We start from the raw sequence: 17807 nt of genomic DNA, 5'->3' as shown, positions 1-17807 counted from the left end.
TCTTTCAAGAAAAGTACCTATCATGGTGGATGCATTCAGAGAGAAGAGGGATATCCCTTACTATAGGTATCTCTAGTGTGTACATGCATGCAGAAAGGAGAGCACAAAGCATCGTGTGCAGGCAGAAGGCAAACAGAAATCAAAGGAGAGAAGTGAACGAAACTAACATTTATTTTTCTCTCTGCTTTATATTGTTTGCTTGTTTGCATGGCATAAAGCAGCTAGAGAGTATCCTTGGTTTTGTAGTATTGATATACAAGAGTCACTGTTGGCAGTTCAGAGCACTGTTAAAGAGCAAACTTTACTGAGACTAAGATTCCCCCCCCAAAAAAATGAAATGGAAGATTAAATTCACAAGAAATCTAAGCATATTTAGAAATGGAACAGCACAATTAAAGCATCCAGACCAATTACCATTGTGGACTTATGTTGGTGAAGTAAAACAAAAGAAAATAATATAAAGTAACTTAAAAATCCAGTTACATTAATTCTAACATGTCAAAACCCTACACTACCTTATTTACAGTGAGACAAGTAGTGCACATTGGCACTCAGAACCTGTGAAATAAGATACAGAAATATGTTTTGCTTTTAAACATACATATGGCATTTAATCTATAATATCAATGTCTAGTATGAGAGTCTAGCTTTAGGAGTTGCTTTAAAGCATGAGACTTGGCAAATATAAAATAGCTCAGGTTGGAAGGGGCCTTTAAAGATCATCTAGGCCACCCCCTTGCCATGGGCAGGGGCACCTTCCACTAGACCAGGTTGTTCAAAGCCCCATCCAGTCTGGCCATGAACACCTCCAGGGATGGAGTGAGCAACCTGTTCCAGTGCCTCACCACCCTCATTATAAAAAGTTTCTTCCTTATGTCCAACCTAAACCCTACCTTCTTTCAGTTTAAAACCGGTCCCTCTTTTCCTGTCACTACAGGCCTTGGTAAAAAGTCTCTCATTCTTAAAAGCCCCCTTTATATATTGAAAGGCTGCAATAAGGTCTCCCTGGAGCCTTCTCTTCTCCAGGCTGAACAAACCCAACTCTTAGCCTGTCTTCATAGGAGAGGTATTTCATGGCCCTTCTCTGAACCCACTCTAACAGGCCCATGAATACGTATCCAAACAAAGCTATTGTAATGTAAAAATGATTTTTTAGATTCCATATTAGTTAATACTGTTTTTTTTTTTTTATTTCTTAGACATGTCTGAGGAGTGTTCTGCTATTTCAGAACTTAATTATGTTTTACTTCCATTACTACCATTAAGGCTGGTAGGTGTAGGGAAATGACTGAATTACTCTTTTCTCAAAAGACTGTACAATAACTTGTGTTACTGCATTCTCATATTTTTTTTCTGCCTCTCTAAAGATTAGGAAGATTGCAGGAGATTTTTACTTTCTGGCAGCTTCTAAGGGGACAGGTAACATTAATATCCGGATCAGTAGCAGTAGTGCTGATGGATTATTTTTTTGTTGTTGATAATTATGTAATCTCATCAAACACTTCCACATACAGGTATATACAGAAAAAGACAAAACTGACCATTATATCTAAGTAACAACAGACTTACTGCCTAGTCATTGACAGTGTTCTGTGGGGTGGAAATAAATGCTGTGTGAAGAGTGTAGCACACTGGCCTCACTGTTTGTTTATTTAGCTTTATGCAGAGATGGATGTGCACAGAAATTCTCTTTGTGAGGTGATACTGACTGGTGGATTTTTTTGTGTGGTAACTGAAGTGATTAAGAATTTTTTTAAGTTTGCAAGCATCTACGTGTTTCTTCTTTGCCGTTGCCTAATTGATCCCTGCATTGGATCAAGCAAATTTGTATTTTCTTGTTAATTTTAAAAAATATTTTCTGAGTTTTTCTTCATTAAAACTAATGCTTTAAATTAAAAGTAGTAGTTGAATATAAGATGAGAGATAGTCAAGGTAGATGATGTGTATAAAATTTAACAAGTTAACTTGTCATCTTTTTCAATAATTTTACATGTACTTTATAGTACAGATGATTTACTGTTGTGATTTTTTTCATACATATCTTCTTCTGTTCCTTTCTATTGCACAGATTGGCCTGTGTTAATTAATAGAAATAGTGACTACACACAGAACAGTACCATATGAGTGGTATAAGGGTTAGAATTTATGCTTTGTTGTGCAGCTGCAACACTGAATGTGGCATAGTTTATGCGGGATTGATAACTGAAATAACATTTGAAATTAAAAGAGCCCCCAAACCCAGAAAAACAAGCCTGTACTAAAAATGAAGGTGTGGGAGTATCCATACTATTGCTAGTACTTGTTATATAAACTCTTCATTTTTGTAATTTTAAATCTCTTCTGTTGGGTAGCTATTTTAATTGGAAGATTTAGAAAACACCTCCAGAAATTAAAAACTGGAATGCTCTTTCTTTAAGATGTCACTTCACATGGAAATTATTCTGTGCTACTGGTTATTATTAATATCAGCTGCAGTTCAAAGGAACATTTAACGTTCATTTAATAAATTCTGCCATCTTTTTTTTGCCATCTTAAAATGCACTCATATTTAACAGATTCTCAACATACCACTTGAAATAGCAGTATTTGGACACCAACTGAAAAATTAGGTGGAAAACCTTATGAGGGAGGAACATGCATCATTCTTTTGTTTAACAACTTGCTTCAACAGATTTTATTTTTGGGGGTACATTTGTGTCGGAACTTTTTTTAAATTTTCATATGCTCAACAGATTCTGAAGGAAGTGGTCATGGGAGTGAAGATGCATCAAAGGACAGTGGTGAAGGTTCCTGTACTGAATCAGAAGAAAATATCTTGGAGGAGGAGCCAGCAGAAGAGAAAGTAGAAGAGCAACAGCCCAAAAGCTCCACTGAAGAGGATGTGCCAACAGCAGACAAAGAGGTAATTAAAACTGAAAAGAAAGAACAAGAAGATGAAGAAGAAAAGCCAAAAAAGAAGAAAGAGAAAGAGAAAGCAGCTGAACCTGATGCTGTGGCTGATGAGCAAACAAATGAACCAAAAAAATGGAATTTGCGCAGGAACCGACCTTTGCTGGATTTTGTATCAATGGAAGAACTAAATGATATGGATGACTATGATAGTGAAGATGACAATGACTGGCGGCCTACTGCTGAGAAAAGGAAAGGAAAAAACGCACTGCGCAAAGAGGGGAGTGATGGAGATAATGAAGATGATGAAGATGATGGGAGCGGAAGTGATGAGGATGAGAATGATGAGGAAGGCAATGAAGAAGATAACAGCAGCACGGCTAGTGATGGAGGATCCAAGAAGAAGAAGAGTAAAGTTCTTAACAGAAATAATGCAGATGATGAGGAATTGACAAATGATAGCCTGGCGCTTTCACAAAGCAAGAGTAATGAGGTAGTGCAACCAACTTTCTATAATCTATCTGTTGACAAATGGAAACTACACCCCAGTAGCTATTCTGTTAGTTTGAAAAGTTAACCTGATTGGCTGGAATTGTGTTTACAGGAATAAACGAAGCAGCAAAATTGTGCTAAATAGGCGCTGCGTATTAAATAACCTTGCTTGGACCATTTGGCCAATCTAATGCCACTAAAGTCAATAGAGAGACTTCTCTTGGCTTTAGGGGGAGTTGGATTAGTTCTAAAGCAAATAGGAGGTCCAGTATGCAAATCAACATGTATTAGCAAGACTTTTAGTTCAGTTTTAGCATACATGTTGCATATCTGTGATGTTCTGAAAGTTAAAAGCATCTGTGACATATTCATAAAATAGCTAAATGATAGGTTATTCTTTACCCTAGCCCTTTGTGACAAACATCAAAGTCTGAACACTAAGTTCACTGACAGAAGAATCCTAAGTAAAGAAATATGCACACTGGGTTTAAAATCAAATAGGATAATCATGATAATTTATGTTGGGTTTGCTTATAATACTCACAAATGAAGTAATTTCTTACAGTACTAAAAAGCATTTGGGAACTATTATTGTTATATTAAATATCTTCTAATTGCAAAATGTGAAAATTACATGTTAAGTGTTTAATAATGCAACTTTTTTTTCCTATGCACAATTACAGTTGCCTGAAGGTTGTGCCTGTGAAAAAATTAAAATGTTAGGTTGTCAGGATGGTTGACTTCATGTCCTGCAGTAGCAAAATTTTGAATGAAGTAAAAAGACTTGCTGTAAAATCTACATTCAATTTTCAGGAAATAATTGCAATGTCAACATGACATTTGATAAACGGTAGTGGTATGGCACTATTTAAAGTTCTGCTGTTCCATTTAATCTTTATTTTAATGTGTAAAATGACAGGGAGCTAAACAGAGTGTTTAGAAGAATCGGTTGTCTCCGTTTCATATATTTTGTTCTGTATTTTTTATTTATATATAGATACAGATATATATGATTGCGAACGAACTGTGCTGTTTTAATTATTAGTAGTAATTGTGATTGAAAAAAAAGAGCATAATTCGGTTGCTTTTTTTTTCACTTTTTGTATGCACATCTTCTTTCATTGTCTAGCTCTGTAATTCTAGTGTTGTTACTCCTCTTGGCTCAGGAGCTGAAAGTGCTCTAACAATACGGACTTCAAATAGAGATAGGCAGCTTTCTTTTTTGGATTTTTTTCCCTGTTTCAGAATGGAGATATGAGTCTACATTCTTAAGGGTATATTCTTGAATATGTCCATAATTTCCATTGACTTGGAAAATTAGGCCTCTTTCAGAAACACAGAGCTGTCTGATGTATCTGTTGCGAACCTTCTTAATATGCGTGGACCTCAGAGTCTCCTCTTGCCTTGGATTTAGGACATTGATCAAAAGATAAACTAAAAATTTGAAGTTCAAATTACAGTTTTGTAACTGAGAATTTATCTTTACTGCATGTAAAGCAAAGTACTATTTATGAATAGGTCTTTAAAAAGAAGTCTTGCAACAGTGGGTATCTGTAGACTGGATTATAGACTGTAATTTTTAGATTGATACTCAACTGTATTATAACAGTACACTCACCACTATTACAATATTTTAAAATAGTAAAACAAAAATAAAACCTCTCTAGCAGACAAGTCTAGCAAAATCTCATTACACTGCAGAAGCTATGTTCTTAGGAAAACACATGTGTGAATGCATAATTTGTTTGTGAAAGAATGTTCAGGTAATTAACTCTGAACACGTATTAGTGTCCTTAATATTCATTCTTCCTTTCCTTTGCTTACTTTTTGGGAGTGGATGTCGGGGAGGGTGCTGGGGGTGGGTTGTTTGCTTTTTGTTTCTGTGTGCCTTTTATTTTATTTTTCTACATTTTGCAAAAAATACTTTGAGGTCTGGCTGTACGGTTTTTTAACCTGTGCTGTAATGAAATACTATGTGCTTTTCTACTGTATTAAGCACAGAAGACAAACTTAGCTTTCTTTTCTAGGGCCAAGCATCATTAGTAGATAAATGGTGCTTTTCTGTTTTTATAATTGCTACCTCTTTATGTGATTCTTCTGTTCTCAGTGAGGTGGCTATTTTATTTTTTTTTTTTATTCCTTTAAAGTTAGAAATACATAGGCCTATAGCTTGAAATGCTCACTTTCTTCGTTAACACCAGAGAAATGGGAATTACGTAGTGATTCAGCTGAAATCCTTTCTTTCACTTGGGTAGGGAACAGGACTTGTTCTGGGCTTGGCAGCAGTTACTGTTTCTATGTAAAAGTTCCCATGCTTTAGACAAGTAGTGTTAGTTTCTGGGATGGGGTCTTCCAGGTGCTAACATGGACTAAGCAGGGGAGCGCAGCATATATTCCACATCACTCCCTCTCCATGTCTGTGTATTAAAACAAGGAATTCTGCTGCTCTGTTTGACCTATTGGCTGTCTTCACATAAGGTAAACCGTAATGGATGAGGATCCTAACATTGCATTCAAATTTGATGCCCTTCCGTCATTGCTTGTTTCTGTTTTTTAATCCATGTTTGCATATGTTCTCACTGCCTGAACAGCTATTGTTATTTCAGTGTTGTTTTTACAGTGCAGTTCTGTTTATTTAATTTAAAGTAATAGTTTTGTTGTTTGTTTTTTTTCTTTTCTTTTTTAAATTCCAGACCTTGCGCTTCTATAACAGTAGAGATTGTAAATTTCTTTTAAACTTCTGTTAGTGAAGCCAAACAACAGTTTTAAGTCGAAGGTACTGTCAGAAGAAGCTGATTTCTGTAGAGTTGTGAGATGTGCCTGTCACGCCTGTGTCATTGCACAATTAATCTGCCAAAGTTAGGGAGTATCTACTGCCATTTTCTTATCTGTAATGTGAATGGTAAGCTAAACATGGTAATTTTGAGTAATGATGGGCCACAGTATTTTTGAAAAAAATGTGTACATTTCTTGCTTTCCTCAAAATGCCTTGCAACTTTGTCCTAAAAGGAGGATGTTGGAAGAAATGCTCCATTAAGTCTGAACTCTGTAGGGGAGAATCTTGTATTTTCCACAACCAGTGACCTTCCTGTAAGGAAGCATGACCGTGTGAATGGTTGTATCATCTTTCATTTTTACCTCTAGATAAGTTTGGTTTTTTTTCTATAGGTCATGTTTCGTTATGTTGTTTAGAGAAGATGAATAGGAGATTCAGAAGCTTTTCCTAACTGCTAGAAGTATGTGTTTGACCGTTTCCTAGGTCAAAAACATTATAACAAGCCACCTCTATTACTTGAGGTAAACTATTTGAGCCCAGCTTTAGGTGGTAAGGTTATTGGACCCCTTTATCTTGCTTTAAAATCAACCAAAGATTCCCCCATTTCATCCCCAAATACCTGCCCAGATAAACCTAAAGTGTAAAGAGACTTCATTAATGATTCACTGATAATTTTGTGCAGAGACTTACTGTATCAGATTGAGAGGTTATAATGAAATAATTGCATAGATTTGTGTGAAAATTTAAGATTATTGAGAAAGAATGCCTACTTCAGGTAGCATTCATGATACTTTTTAACTGCGTAGGCTGCACAGGCCCAGTATTGGTGCTATGTTTTGTCATAAATGGGGGTTTGGAATGAGAAAAAGATGTTTTAGAGGACATCTTCCACCTTAATTTATTTTTTCTTTTCTGGTAGGGTACCACAGCAGTTTTGGAATATTTTCAGATCTCAGATGTTTTGAATGGATGCCATTTAGGCGTGAACTGTCAGTCTCTGCTCTGAAACTATTACTATTTTTTTATGCTGCAATTTTTATTTTTTACTAGTGTGCCTAATTTCACACTTCCCTATCTGCCTTCATGTCACTGATGAAAGTAGTTCAAGCTGAATGTTTGCTTGTAGTATAAAAATAAAACACAACATATGGAAACCATGAAACCTTGCAGAAGAGACAGTGGCTGTACCTCACAATGAAAATTATAAGAAGCCTAGATGGTACTTATGAAGAAAATAAAATTTACATACAGCTTTATTTGATTTGTGAAACACTTCTCTCTGTTTCCTTAGAGAAATTCCCTATTAAAAGCCAGGTTCTTTTTAAGTGGTGTAGTTCACATTGAAGGTTGTCAAAACAGAGCAATGTGTTTGTTCTGCAAATCCTTACTCCTGTATGTAATCAGAAGAAAATAAGTTGTTACAGCTTTAATACATCATATGGTTTTGCATACAGACATACCACTGTTGTTTGCATTGCAACAAAGCAGAACTGAGTTGATAATTTTTCATATTTTACGTAAGTGGAGTTGTCAGGCTTGTGTTAGCTGTTTATTTTCAGATTTTTCAGATCTATGTGACTTTTTTTGAAGGTGCAAATTTTAGCGAAAATGAAGTAACTTTTCTGAATATTGGGACATTTGAAGGTCACCTTTGGCCTTGGTGGGGTTTTTTTTTTTGCTTTTAAATTTTTTCTTAGGTATGTGTATTTGTTCCTTTTTGTAGAACATAAATGGTTTTAAGACATACATGTTTGAGGAAATAAGACCCTTCTCTGGCCCTTGAATCTTAACAGATCCCTTGGTATATCGAGATCAGGTTGTATCCATCCTTTCTTCTAGCTCTTATATTCGTGGATCAAGTGTTTAAATATTTTGACAACAAAGAAGTTTTATTCTTGTGAAAATAATATTCCATCTTTTTTATTTGTTGTTCAAAATTGAGCAAATAACAGCTTTTTTGTTTATTTTAAATAAAATTGAAGTTCCTGGCATAATCCGTGTGTCTTCATTTTTCAATATTAGGACTCCTTGATCCTTGAGAAGTCTCAAAATTGGAGTTCCCAGAAAATGGATCATATTTTGATTTGTTGCGTTTGTCTTGGAGATAACAGTGAAGATGCTGATGAAATAATCCAGTGTGACAACTGTGGAATAACAGTGCATGAAGGTAATACAACCCTTCATTCTCATTGCGGGAGGAAAGCATATGCATTGCTTTTAATAAAATGTTGACTTGTTTTCTTCAAAAAAAGGAAGCCTTTGAACTCTAGCGGGTAATTTTTTGTAACAGTACATGGATCCTTTTTAGTGGTGAAATACCCATCTTCTACTTCAGCGAAGCAAAGATAAGCAACTATGGGACAGGACATGGATTACAAATACCTATATAATGAATCACAGTGTGCAAATACTGGAGCTATATGTATTATATTTTCAGGGCTTTAGGATATTATGTTCAATGTATTTTTGATTTAAGTATTTCACTACACGAATTTGATTGTGTAACTGTGGTATAAGATCATGAGGATAGGAGGTCTTCTAAAAGGAAAGGGTTTTTTACATACATTTTTGCTGTACCAAAAAAGCAGAGAGCTGGGGAGGAGAAGAGAAAGGATGTGTCCATGGCATTTAGTTATAAGTGAAAACAGTTAGCCTTTAACTTTCTCATAATTTTCACTGACAATTTGAAATGGGGAAATCTTAAAGTTGAAACATACTCTAATCGTTTCTCTTTGAAATCTAGTCTATATGTGTGTTACAAATGTAGGTAAAGAGGCACTTCTGGAATAATTCTGAGGTAAGTGTCTGGAATTTTAACAGCCTTACATAGAAGGTGAGCCTGCATTGTGTGGTGTTGCTCTTTCTCGTGAGATGGAAGGTAGGTGTCGTGGTCAAACTACTCAGACCATCTGTCAGAACTCTGGTAGTGCCACAGTCGGGCCCCACGTTGGGCGCCAATAAATCTGTCGTGGTTTTGGCCAAATTGGCCGATCAGAACGACAGATGGCCCTCCCCCTCCCCTCTCCTCAGAAAGGAGAGGAAGAGATAAGGAGATTTACAAGTTTAGAAAAAGAACTAACCTACTTTAATGAAAATAATAATAGATAAGAAAATAGTAAATAATAATAGAATAATAAAAATTAAAGAAAAAAGTATACAATATATACAAAACCATATCCAGCTCCCAGGATGATGATTGTGTCACCAGCAGACACAGGGAAAGTCCCACACTGGAGTCAGTGACGGACAGGAGCTGAATTCCGGAACTAGAGTCAGGAATGCTCGGATTGGTATCAAAGGCAGATGAACAGACAGGGTCCTCCTCAGACACCGGCCATTGAAGAAAGAGCGAGCCAGAGCTGCCTTGCCCCTTTGATCCCTCAGCTTTTATACTGAGCATGATGCAGATGGAATGGAACACCCTGTTGGTCAGTTTTGGGTCAGCTGTCCCGTCTGCTCGTCCCTGCAGGTGGGACCCCTCTACGCTTCTCCACTTCCGACCCTCTAACGGGGCAAACAGCAAAGTTAGCTGACCTTGGTTGTTATAGCAATAAGTATAAGCAAGAGCCTCTGTGCATACCGTTCCTTGGTATAATCAGGTCTTATCACTCTGAGAATGAACGGTTTCTGAACAATATGCTGTTAATTTCAGACTTTAGTCAGTTAGAAGAGGCCCAGCTAAAAAGTAAAATTACAAATCAGAAAATTGGTTCTGTTTTACCTCAAACCAGGACAGTAGGGTGGATACTAACACAGAGAGGCATACCTATTTTCTTGAAAAACAAAACCTGTTTGTTTTGGGTTTTTTTATTAATAAGGTTTCTTTTCTTTTTATAGCATTTCTGATATCCTGTACCTTATTAGGGCTTCACTTTTTTTTACGGTTTCCCAGGATAAATGAGATAGGCTACTTCAGTCCTTGAAATTAAAGAAGGTAGGCTTTCATTCTTCAAAAGCATAAGAGGCATTTATTTAATATATGTAACTCCCATAATTTTAAAAAATTTTGGAGCTGTTTAGCATGCCTTTCAGGTAGGAAGTGCTTTTCTTAATCCTCTAGACCCCTTTTGTTTTCTCATACAATGTTGAAAATTATTTCAAAACAGTATTTTTCATGCATTGAGCTGTAGTTCAATTCTTTGCTTAACAACAGTTACTAAACTGAGGATGGAATTTCTGTCCTCAGGTTCAGGTGTCTTGCGTTGAGTGTCAACATCTACTCTTAACTCCTGAACTCCTGTTGCGGTCCTTTGAAGAGCTAATCAGTACTGTCAGCGGAGCTTAGAGAGCAATTTAGTTGACCTAATTTGTGACGAGCTGAATGCCTTTGAGGGCATTAGTCAGGTCTTCATTGACTATAACAAGTGTTAGACTCCTAAATTTAGGTGTCGTGGTATGCTTGCAGAATTCCTTCCTCTGATTCTGTTAAGTTTTTGTAAAGTAGTATGCTGTGAAGTGCCCTGAAAGTTCTTCTGTAAGATTTATTTAATGATTGTACAGTTAGTCATGTTCAAGTGCAGAATGATTGTGATAGAAAAATGTTTTTCTGCCTTTTTAGAATAAAAAGATGGCAAATTTTATTTTTATTCTGGAGGAGTTTCCTCATTTTGTTTAGTTTACTAAACCTTTGTCCCTACAAAATTTAAGATTATAGCTGGCTTTCTTCCACAAGAAAATAGTTCCATAGTTCAAAAGTCCTTTGAATTTTAGTAGTTCAAAATCTGTCTAAAAGTAATTGCTGCCATTCTGCTTTTTAAGGTGTTATAGGCAAAGATTCCCTATAGTCCCGTTGCTATAAGGAGTGCAATGTGTGTATGTTTCTTTTGTTGTTATTGCAACAAAGTACAATTGATTAATTCAGAAGATTTAAATTGCTAGTTTATACTGATAAGTTCTGCAGACTGTACAAGCTAATTGACTAAGCATGTTGGTTAATTTTTCACACGTGGTTGAAAGTTTAGCTGTTTTAAGTATTTATTCTTAAAATAAATTTTAAAGTGTATGTAAAGCATTTGTGAAGTCTTATAAAAAAAATAAGCAAGCTGAGTAGGTGAAAGTAGTTTTTGACTGTGATAAAAGTGTAAATTTCCCTGGCAACAAGCTGAACCAAATCTATGGTAAATGCAATTTCGAAGTTTACTGGACATTTTATTTATATATTTCATTGCTAGATATGTATATCAATTTGTAAGTGCAGTAATATAGTTTTAAGTAGAAAAGGACATTTATTTTCTGTACTTCGATATTTTTATAATGATAAGTAAAAGCAGGTACAATTTTAAATTAGAGCTTTTTCAGTGCTTTGTTTAAATAATTGCTTGCAGCAAATGAAAAAATTATTAAAAAATTTGGAACCTTTGAAGCTTTAGTTTGATTCAGTGATCTTACATAGGCATATGTTCAGTAACTTGGAGATTTCTGCACAGTGGTCACTGGCTCATTGTATTACTTCTGAATGCATAACTAATAAAGGAAGACACAGACTTTCATAAAGAAGTTGCAGACAAATCCAAAATGCAATGCAACAATTAGTTTTTGTTTCTCTTGGCTTAATCATTCAACTCGTGTGATTTCCAAATATACATTGAGAAGTAGTTCAAGAAATAATTACTGTCTAATCATACAAACATTGCTTGCAACCTTGAGAATTATTTTTGTAATGTTAATAGAGGCAAGGTTTGCTCTTAATGTCATTGACTTTAATTTATACCTCATAACTGTGTGCCCACATCATGGACATATTATAAGAAGTCCTTCGTACTCCTATACACAGCTGCTTTGTAGTTTGAAAAATGTGTTCCAGTAATAAATGAGTGTCTTTTGTAAACACATCAGAATCCAAGAATTTGTTCTTATTTTTGCAGGTTTACTTTAGTGGGTAGACTGCTGTGTCTGTGGACACCATGCTGTGTCCTGAAATTTCTTCTAATATTTGAGCTTTTTCAGAAAATGCAATTTCTAGCACAGTATTGAATGAAGAGGCTCCCGTTTATGAATTGCATAGAAATCAATGCAGTGATGTTTACCTGTGTTTGCCTGCAGTTGGGAAGAATAATATGCCCATTTCCTGCAAACTGATTTTGATACTTAGCAGTTGTCTTCGCCCTAGAATCTCAAACTGTAGATGGCTGTTATCCTGAAATACCCAAACAAAGCTTCTGTAATACCTCAGGGGTTTTCTGCATAGTTTTTGTATGCAATTTCAAGTTGAATTATAAATTAGTATGTTTTCTCTACTTTCCTATAGCACTGTAGATATTTACTTGGAAGGAAGTGCACTCCTTTCACACCCTACTGGTGTGCCACCCAGGGACCTACGTAATGATGATACTAGTGATTTGATTATTCTCTCCCTGAAGCCTTTATTTTCTCTCTCCCTGTTGACTATTGTAGAAACTGTTTTACGTCACAGGGAGGGGTCTTACAGCCTTGGCTTGTGCCTTTGTGCTCTGCTGAAGTAGAAGTTTCCATGTACCACCTATGTATTTAATATGAAGTTATTCACTAGCCGTGAAAATGCTGCCCTTGAGTCGAGCCTACTTCTGGACCCAAGGGCTCCCTTCCTTTCTTGGGGGGGAGTCTTTCTCTACTTCCAGTTACTGGTCAAAGGGCAGGTCCCATGCGATAGTGTCGGCCCTCCACGTGAAGGCGAGCCTTCCGGTTGTGATGCGTAAGTGGTTGCATGCCAGCATAATTGTTGGCAAGAAGTCGTTACCCTCTTTCAGAGAGCAAGTTAACGCTGCCTTGTGTTTCAAGTTAGGCAGGGTCTAGATCTCCATTCTCCCTTGCTGCAGTAAGTTTTGGCTTTTCTAGCACAAGGTAGCTCATCACGGTGCGTACTGCTCCATTACTCATGTACCTGGGTACATGGTGCTAGCGCCTTTTCCTTTTGAGTACTTGGTGCAGCAGCTGCCTGTTCAGTCATGATTTGTATTCCTTTTGGTTTGCTCGCTTGTGTTAATCAACTATTAGATGAGGTCTATTTCCATGGGAAAAGAGGGGTGATAACTCATCTGGGAGAAACTCTGCCAGCACTCACGTGGAACACAGCAACATGACCAAGTGTTAGAGGGGGATTCTGATTCAGACCAAGAGTCATAGAATCATAGAATGGTTAGAGTTGGAAGAGACCTTAAAGATCACCTAGTTCCAACCCCCATGCCCTGAGCAGGGACACATTCCCCTAGACCAAGTTGCTCAAAGCCCCATCCAACCTGGCCTTGAACGCTTCCAGGGATGTGGCATCCGCAAATTCTCTGGGCAACCTGTTCCAGTGTCTCACCACCCCGACAGTAAAGAATTTCCTCCTAATATCTAATCCAAATCTACACTCTTCCAGTTTAAAACCGTTACACCTCGTCCTGTTGCTACACTCCCTGATAGAGTGCCTCTCCACCTTTTCTGTAGGCCCCTTCTAAGTACTGAAAGACTGCTGAAAGGTCTCTCCAGAGGTTTCTCTTCCCCAGGCTGAACAACCGCAACTCTCTCAGCCTGTCTTCGTAGGAGAGGTGCTCCAGTCCTCTGATCATCTTTGTGGACTCCTCTGGACACACTGCAACAGGTCCATGTTCTTCTTATGTTGGGGGATGCAGAGCTGGGATGCTGTACTCCAGGTGAGGTGTCACAAGAGTGGAGTAGAGGAGGAGAGTCACCTCCCTTGACCTTCTGGCCATACTTCTTTTGATGCAGACCAGGATTCGGTTGGCTTTCTGGGCTGCGAGCGCACATTGCTGGCTCATGTTGAGCTTATCGTCCACCAACACCCTCAAGGCCTTCTCCTCCGGGCTGCTCTCAGTTTTTCCGCCCAGTCTGTATTTGTGTTTGGGATTGCCCCGACGCACTTGGCCTTGTTGAATTTCATGAGGTTCGCACAGGCCCACCTCTCAAGTCTGTCCAGGTCCCTCTGGATGGCACCCCTTCCCTCCAGTGTGTTGACTGCTCCAGACAGCTTAGTGTCGTTGTCAAAATTCTGGGGGTTCACCCAGTCCCAACATCCATCTTGCCAACAAAGATGTTATATAGTACCGGTCCCAATACCAACCCCTGAGGAATGCCGCTTGTCACTGCTGGCCACTTGGACATTGAGCCATTGGCTGCAGCTCTTCAAGTGTGGCCATCTGAGAGTCATAGACTCTTAATAAATACTTTTACTTGCCTTCTGACAAGTTTTGAGAGTGCTAGAAATTCAGTTTCCTTTTCAGTGGAACTGTTTGCTGTGTGATGTTCATATTACCTGCATGACCTGCATCACTTGTCCAAAAGATCTCTTTGCTCTACAGACACTCATCCAAAAATCTGTAAACTTTGTGGAGCAAATAACTATTTCAAAATGATAGAAATCTTTAATTGCCTCTAAAACTGTGAAAGTAGCATACACGTAATGCTAATTTAAAACACACTCTTATACTTTGCATTCATCTTTTGTGTCTGAACAGCCTGTAATTAATTCATAAGTCCATCAGTTAAAAATTTGTTCTTATTTCACATATCAACCTATTTTTTTTTGAAAGAAAAAAAGGTAAAATGTTTTCTAAGGAAAAAAGTCTTTCTTACTGAATTTGTAGTAGTACCGTTGCTTTTCAGAGTGTTTACTTCTGTGTGGAGATAATTCTTATTTCTCTTTATAAAAATCTTCTTTAGGCACTAATCTGTCATTTTGGATAAACGCTTTTGTAGTAAGATCTTGTAATAGCAGGACACCCCCAACTGCAGCGTCAGGTTTTTTTGACATATTGGTTGTAGCATGTCTGAAGAAAACGGCTGGTGCGTATCATAGCATGTGCCTCAACTGTAGGTAGTACACTTGCCAGCTATTGCCCTTGGGTTAGCTGCTGAGAATTAAATGAGAGAAGTTCTGCTTTTTAACAGCTGTTTCTTTTCCATACCCTCTATTTGTTTCTTACTTTACTGTGATGTGTATGGCAGGGAATAAAATTTCTCTTTGTGAAAGCTATAGTGTAGTCGCCATATGCTTTACAGCGTAGTAAAATGTTTTTGCGTTTTAATTTTGCCACTTACCCTGGTATAAAAAATCATTTCACAAAATCATGTACTTTAGTACTTTACTAAATAAAAATACTGTTCTGAATGTATGATGAGTGAATTGATTAATGTTGTTATTCTAAGCTGTTGGTCCAGTTAAGGATTGAATGTAACACATTTTAAATACCGTGATCCTGCAGCATTTACTTTTGCAAACCTACAGTTTACCTTAAAGTTCATGTTTTCATATCTTTATAGTAAGATCATGTTTCAGGGCATACGTAGATGTAGTTAGCGTATGCAGATTGACTGGCAAAAAATTACCCTCCCAGAGAGATGGAGGAACAGATGCAGCCAAGGCAAGAATTAGGTCTCTCTTCCCATTTCCCTCAGTGGTATAAATTTCCGAACAATTGTTTTCATGTTAGCATTTTAAAGCTTTTGTGATTTCATTTTAATGACAATCACAGCAAATAATAAGCTATTGAAAGAGTATAGTGCCTTTAAAATCAGGGAATAAAAAAATATAAAATGACATACATTTGATAGACAACTTGGCTGTAATTGTAATACATAGATGCAGTTTGCGGAACAGTAAAGGTTGTGTGAGTTTTAACCTCTTGACTTTCATTTCTTTAAATTCATAGGTTAATCATACACTAAACCAGTTTTATCATTTAGTGTAAGAGGTGTTCAAGGAGGTGACAGACATGGAGTTGTGATACAGTAATCTAAGAATTTGCAAACATGGGGTTTTAATTAACTTTAGTTGAAAAGGGGCTCTCGAGTATTCTAAAGATCCAAAATTCTGAATTTTTGTGAACATTAAGGAAAGGCAGCATACATTTTAAGCAAAGTGTCTAAAAGTTGTTTTGTTTTCTTCAGCATATTTTCCAGTCAAAGGGCCAGGTGGTTGTCTTAATGCCAAATATGTCACAGGTTCAGTGATAATAACTGAATCCAGATATATAATTTCCAAGATATGTATGCTTTTCTCTGTTGTCCTTTCAATCCTTAGGTAGTCATACCATTTACACAGCTACGGTGGTTTTAGAACGAACCTAAAGATTATCTCCTGATGTTCCTTGGGAGATATACTTGTAGTGAGGCCTTACATTGCTTTCTGTTCCATCACCAGCAATTCCCAAAAATTCATGCAAGAAAGTTGGACTGGAGAACTTTTTCTTGTTCACCAGTTTAGCCGTTTAATACTAGAACGTAATGCAATTGCTTGAAAGTAGCTTCATTGGCAAGTATTCAAGATTGTGTTATTAAACTTAAAAAATTACTTTCTGGAATGCTGCCTAAAGCTGGTACCACATTATAAAGCAAATGGAGTTACCTTATGTATGAGCTGTATGATATTTTATATACCTAATGAAACTCATCTGTGACTGCACTTCTGCGCATTACTTGTCCTTTGATTGTGTAATACTTTTATAATGGAAAGGAACATTCTGGTTGCTTATTTTAATTCTTATTGATGAATCTCATTCTGTAATGGAAGACTGTATTTCTTAAACGGTTCCTACAGTGTTATTGCTTATTTCCTGAGTGTGATTTTAGTCTATTATGCAGAGCTCTGTTTCTGTCACAAGGGGAGTTAGAGCACTGTTGCTATTTTATTACAGTCAGTGGGTAATGAACCAAAGTAACAAATCATGTTGCTATTTAATTGTAGAATTCAATAATTTAACCATTCTGCAAGCACAAATGTTGACTTGATCACTGTTTTTGACATATAGCTGAATTTAATCTTTTAGTAAAGTCCCTACTGTGTTTTAAGTGTTGACAATGAAATCATATTTTTCTCTTATTGAATACCAGATAAATGTTCAAAATGTGGCATATGCAGAAATACAGTTTTGTGGTGATAAGCATTAGGATTTTCCTTTTTGTCATTTGCAGTGGTAATACTATTATTCTTATTCTTGTGCAAAATTTAAATAACAAGCTTTTAAATCACTTTAAAAATAATGTTTTCCTAAATTTGTGGTGATTAAGTGAGCATAGACACCTTAACAATCATAAAGAATACAGTGGATATACCAAAGAATAACGGTGAAACTGAATGATTGAGTTTAGCCATAATTTAAAACCAGGTAAAAATGAGAATGGTGATTGATGCAAGTATATTATTATTCTTTTTTTAAGCAATCTGGTGTCTCAAAACTGTCAGTCTGTGCTCTGCAAACTATACTCTGGTTTTGAAGTTACAGAAAGTCTTTTAAGATCAATCCTGCAGCCCTTAAAGTATGCAAATAGTGTTTTTTATTTTATCTGTATATTCTTTTATAGTTGATTTGGATGCTGAATGCAAAGTAGAAAAGTGGAGTGCGTATTTGTTGACTGGATACAACTGGCATAATCAATATCTTAAAAAAAAAACCAAACCAAAACAAAAACCCAACAGCAAAAACCCAAACCCCGAAAATAATGTTTATTTTCAGAGTAGGGAGAAGGAGAGGAATATCCAAGAGAAGCCTGCAGGTGCTCATAAAACTGCAATGTGACCCATGGTACACATGGATTCTTCACTTGGTGCTGGTATTAAAGAAACCATGTTATGATTTGGGTTAGACTGTTGATCCAACTGAAAGCAGACTTGGTTGCATGGGAAGATACATACCTCAACACAAGCACTAGACCTGCCACACTGGAGGAGAGG

The 17807-nt window shown here is 36.8% G+C and overlaps 1 protein-coding gene across 4 annotated transcripts in view; it reads left to right on the top strand.

Annotated features, from left to right (window-relative positions):
- Positions 1-17807, top strand: part of PHF14 (PHD finger protein 14) — a 168114-nt gene that overhangs the window by 8377 nt on the left and 141930 nt on the right. For all 4 annotated transcript variants that reach the window (XM_054190893.1, XM_054190891.1, XM_054190892.1 and 1 more), the window contains exons 3-4: positions 2733-3382; positions 8180-8324. In XM_054190893.1, coding sequence (XP_054046868.1) covers positions 2733-3382; positions 8180-8324 — 795 coding nt within the window. The remainder of the gene's footprint in view (positions 1-2732; positions 3383-8179; positions 8325-17807) is intronic.

Source organism: Rissa tridactyla, chromosome 2 (genome assembly GCF_028500815.1).
Source record: "Rissa tridactyla isolate bRisTri1 chromosome 2, bRisTri1.patW.cur.20221130, whole genome shotgun sequence".
Classification (NCBI taxonomy): domain Eukaryota; kingdom Metazoa; phylum Chordata; class Aves; order Charadriiformes; family Laridae; genus Rissa; species Rissa tridactyla.
This window is presented reverse-complemented; position numbering and strand designations above follow the sequence as displayed.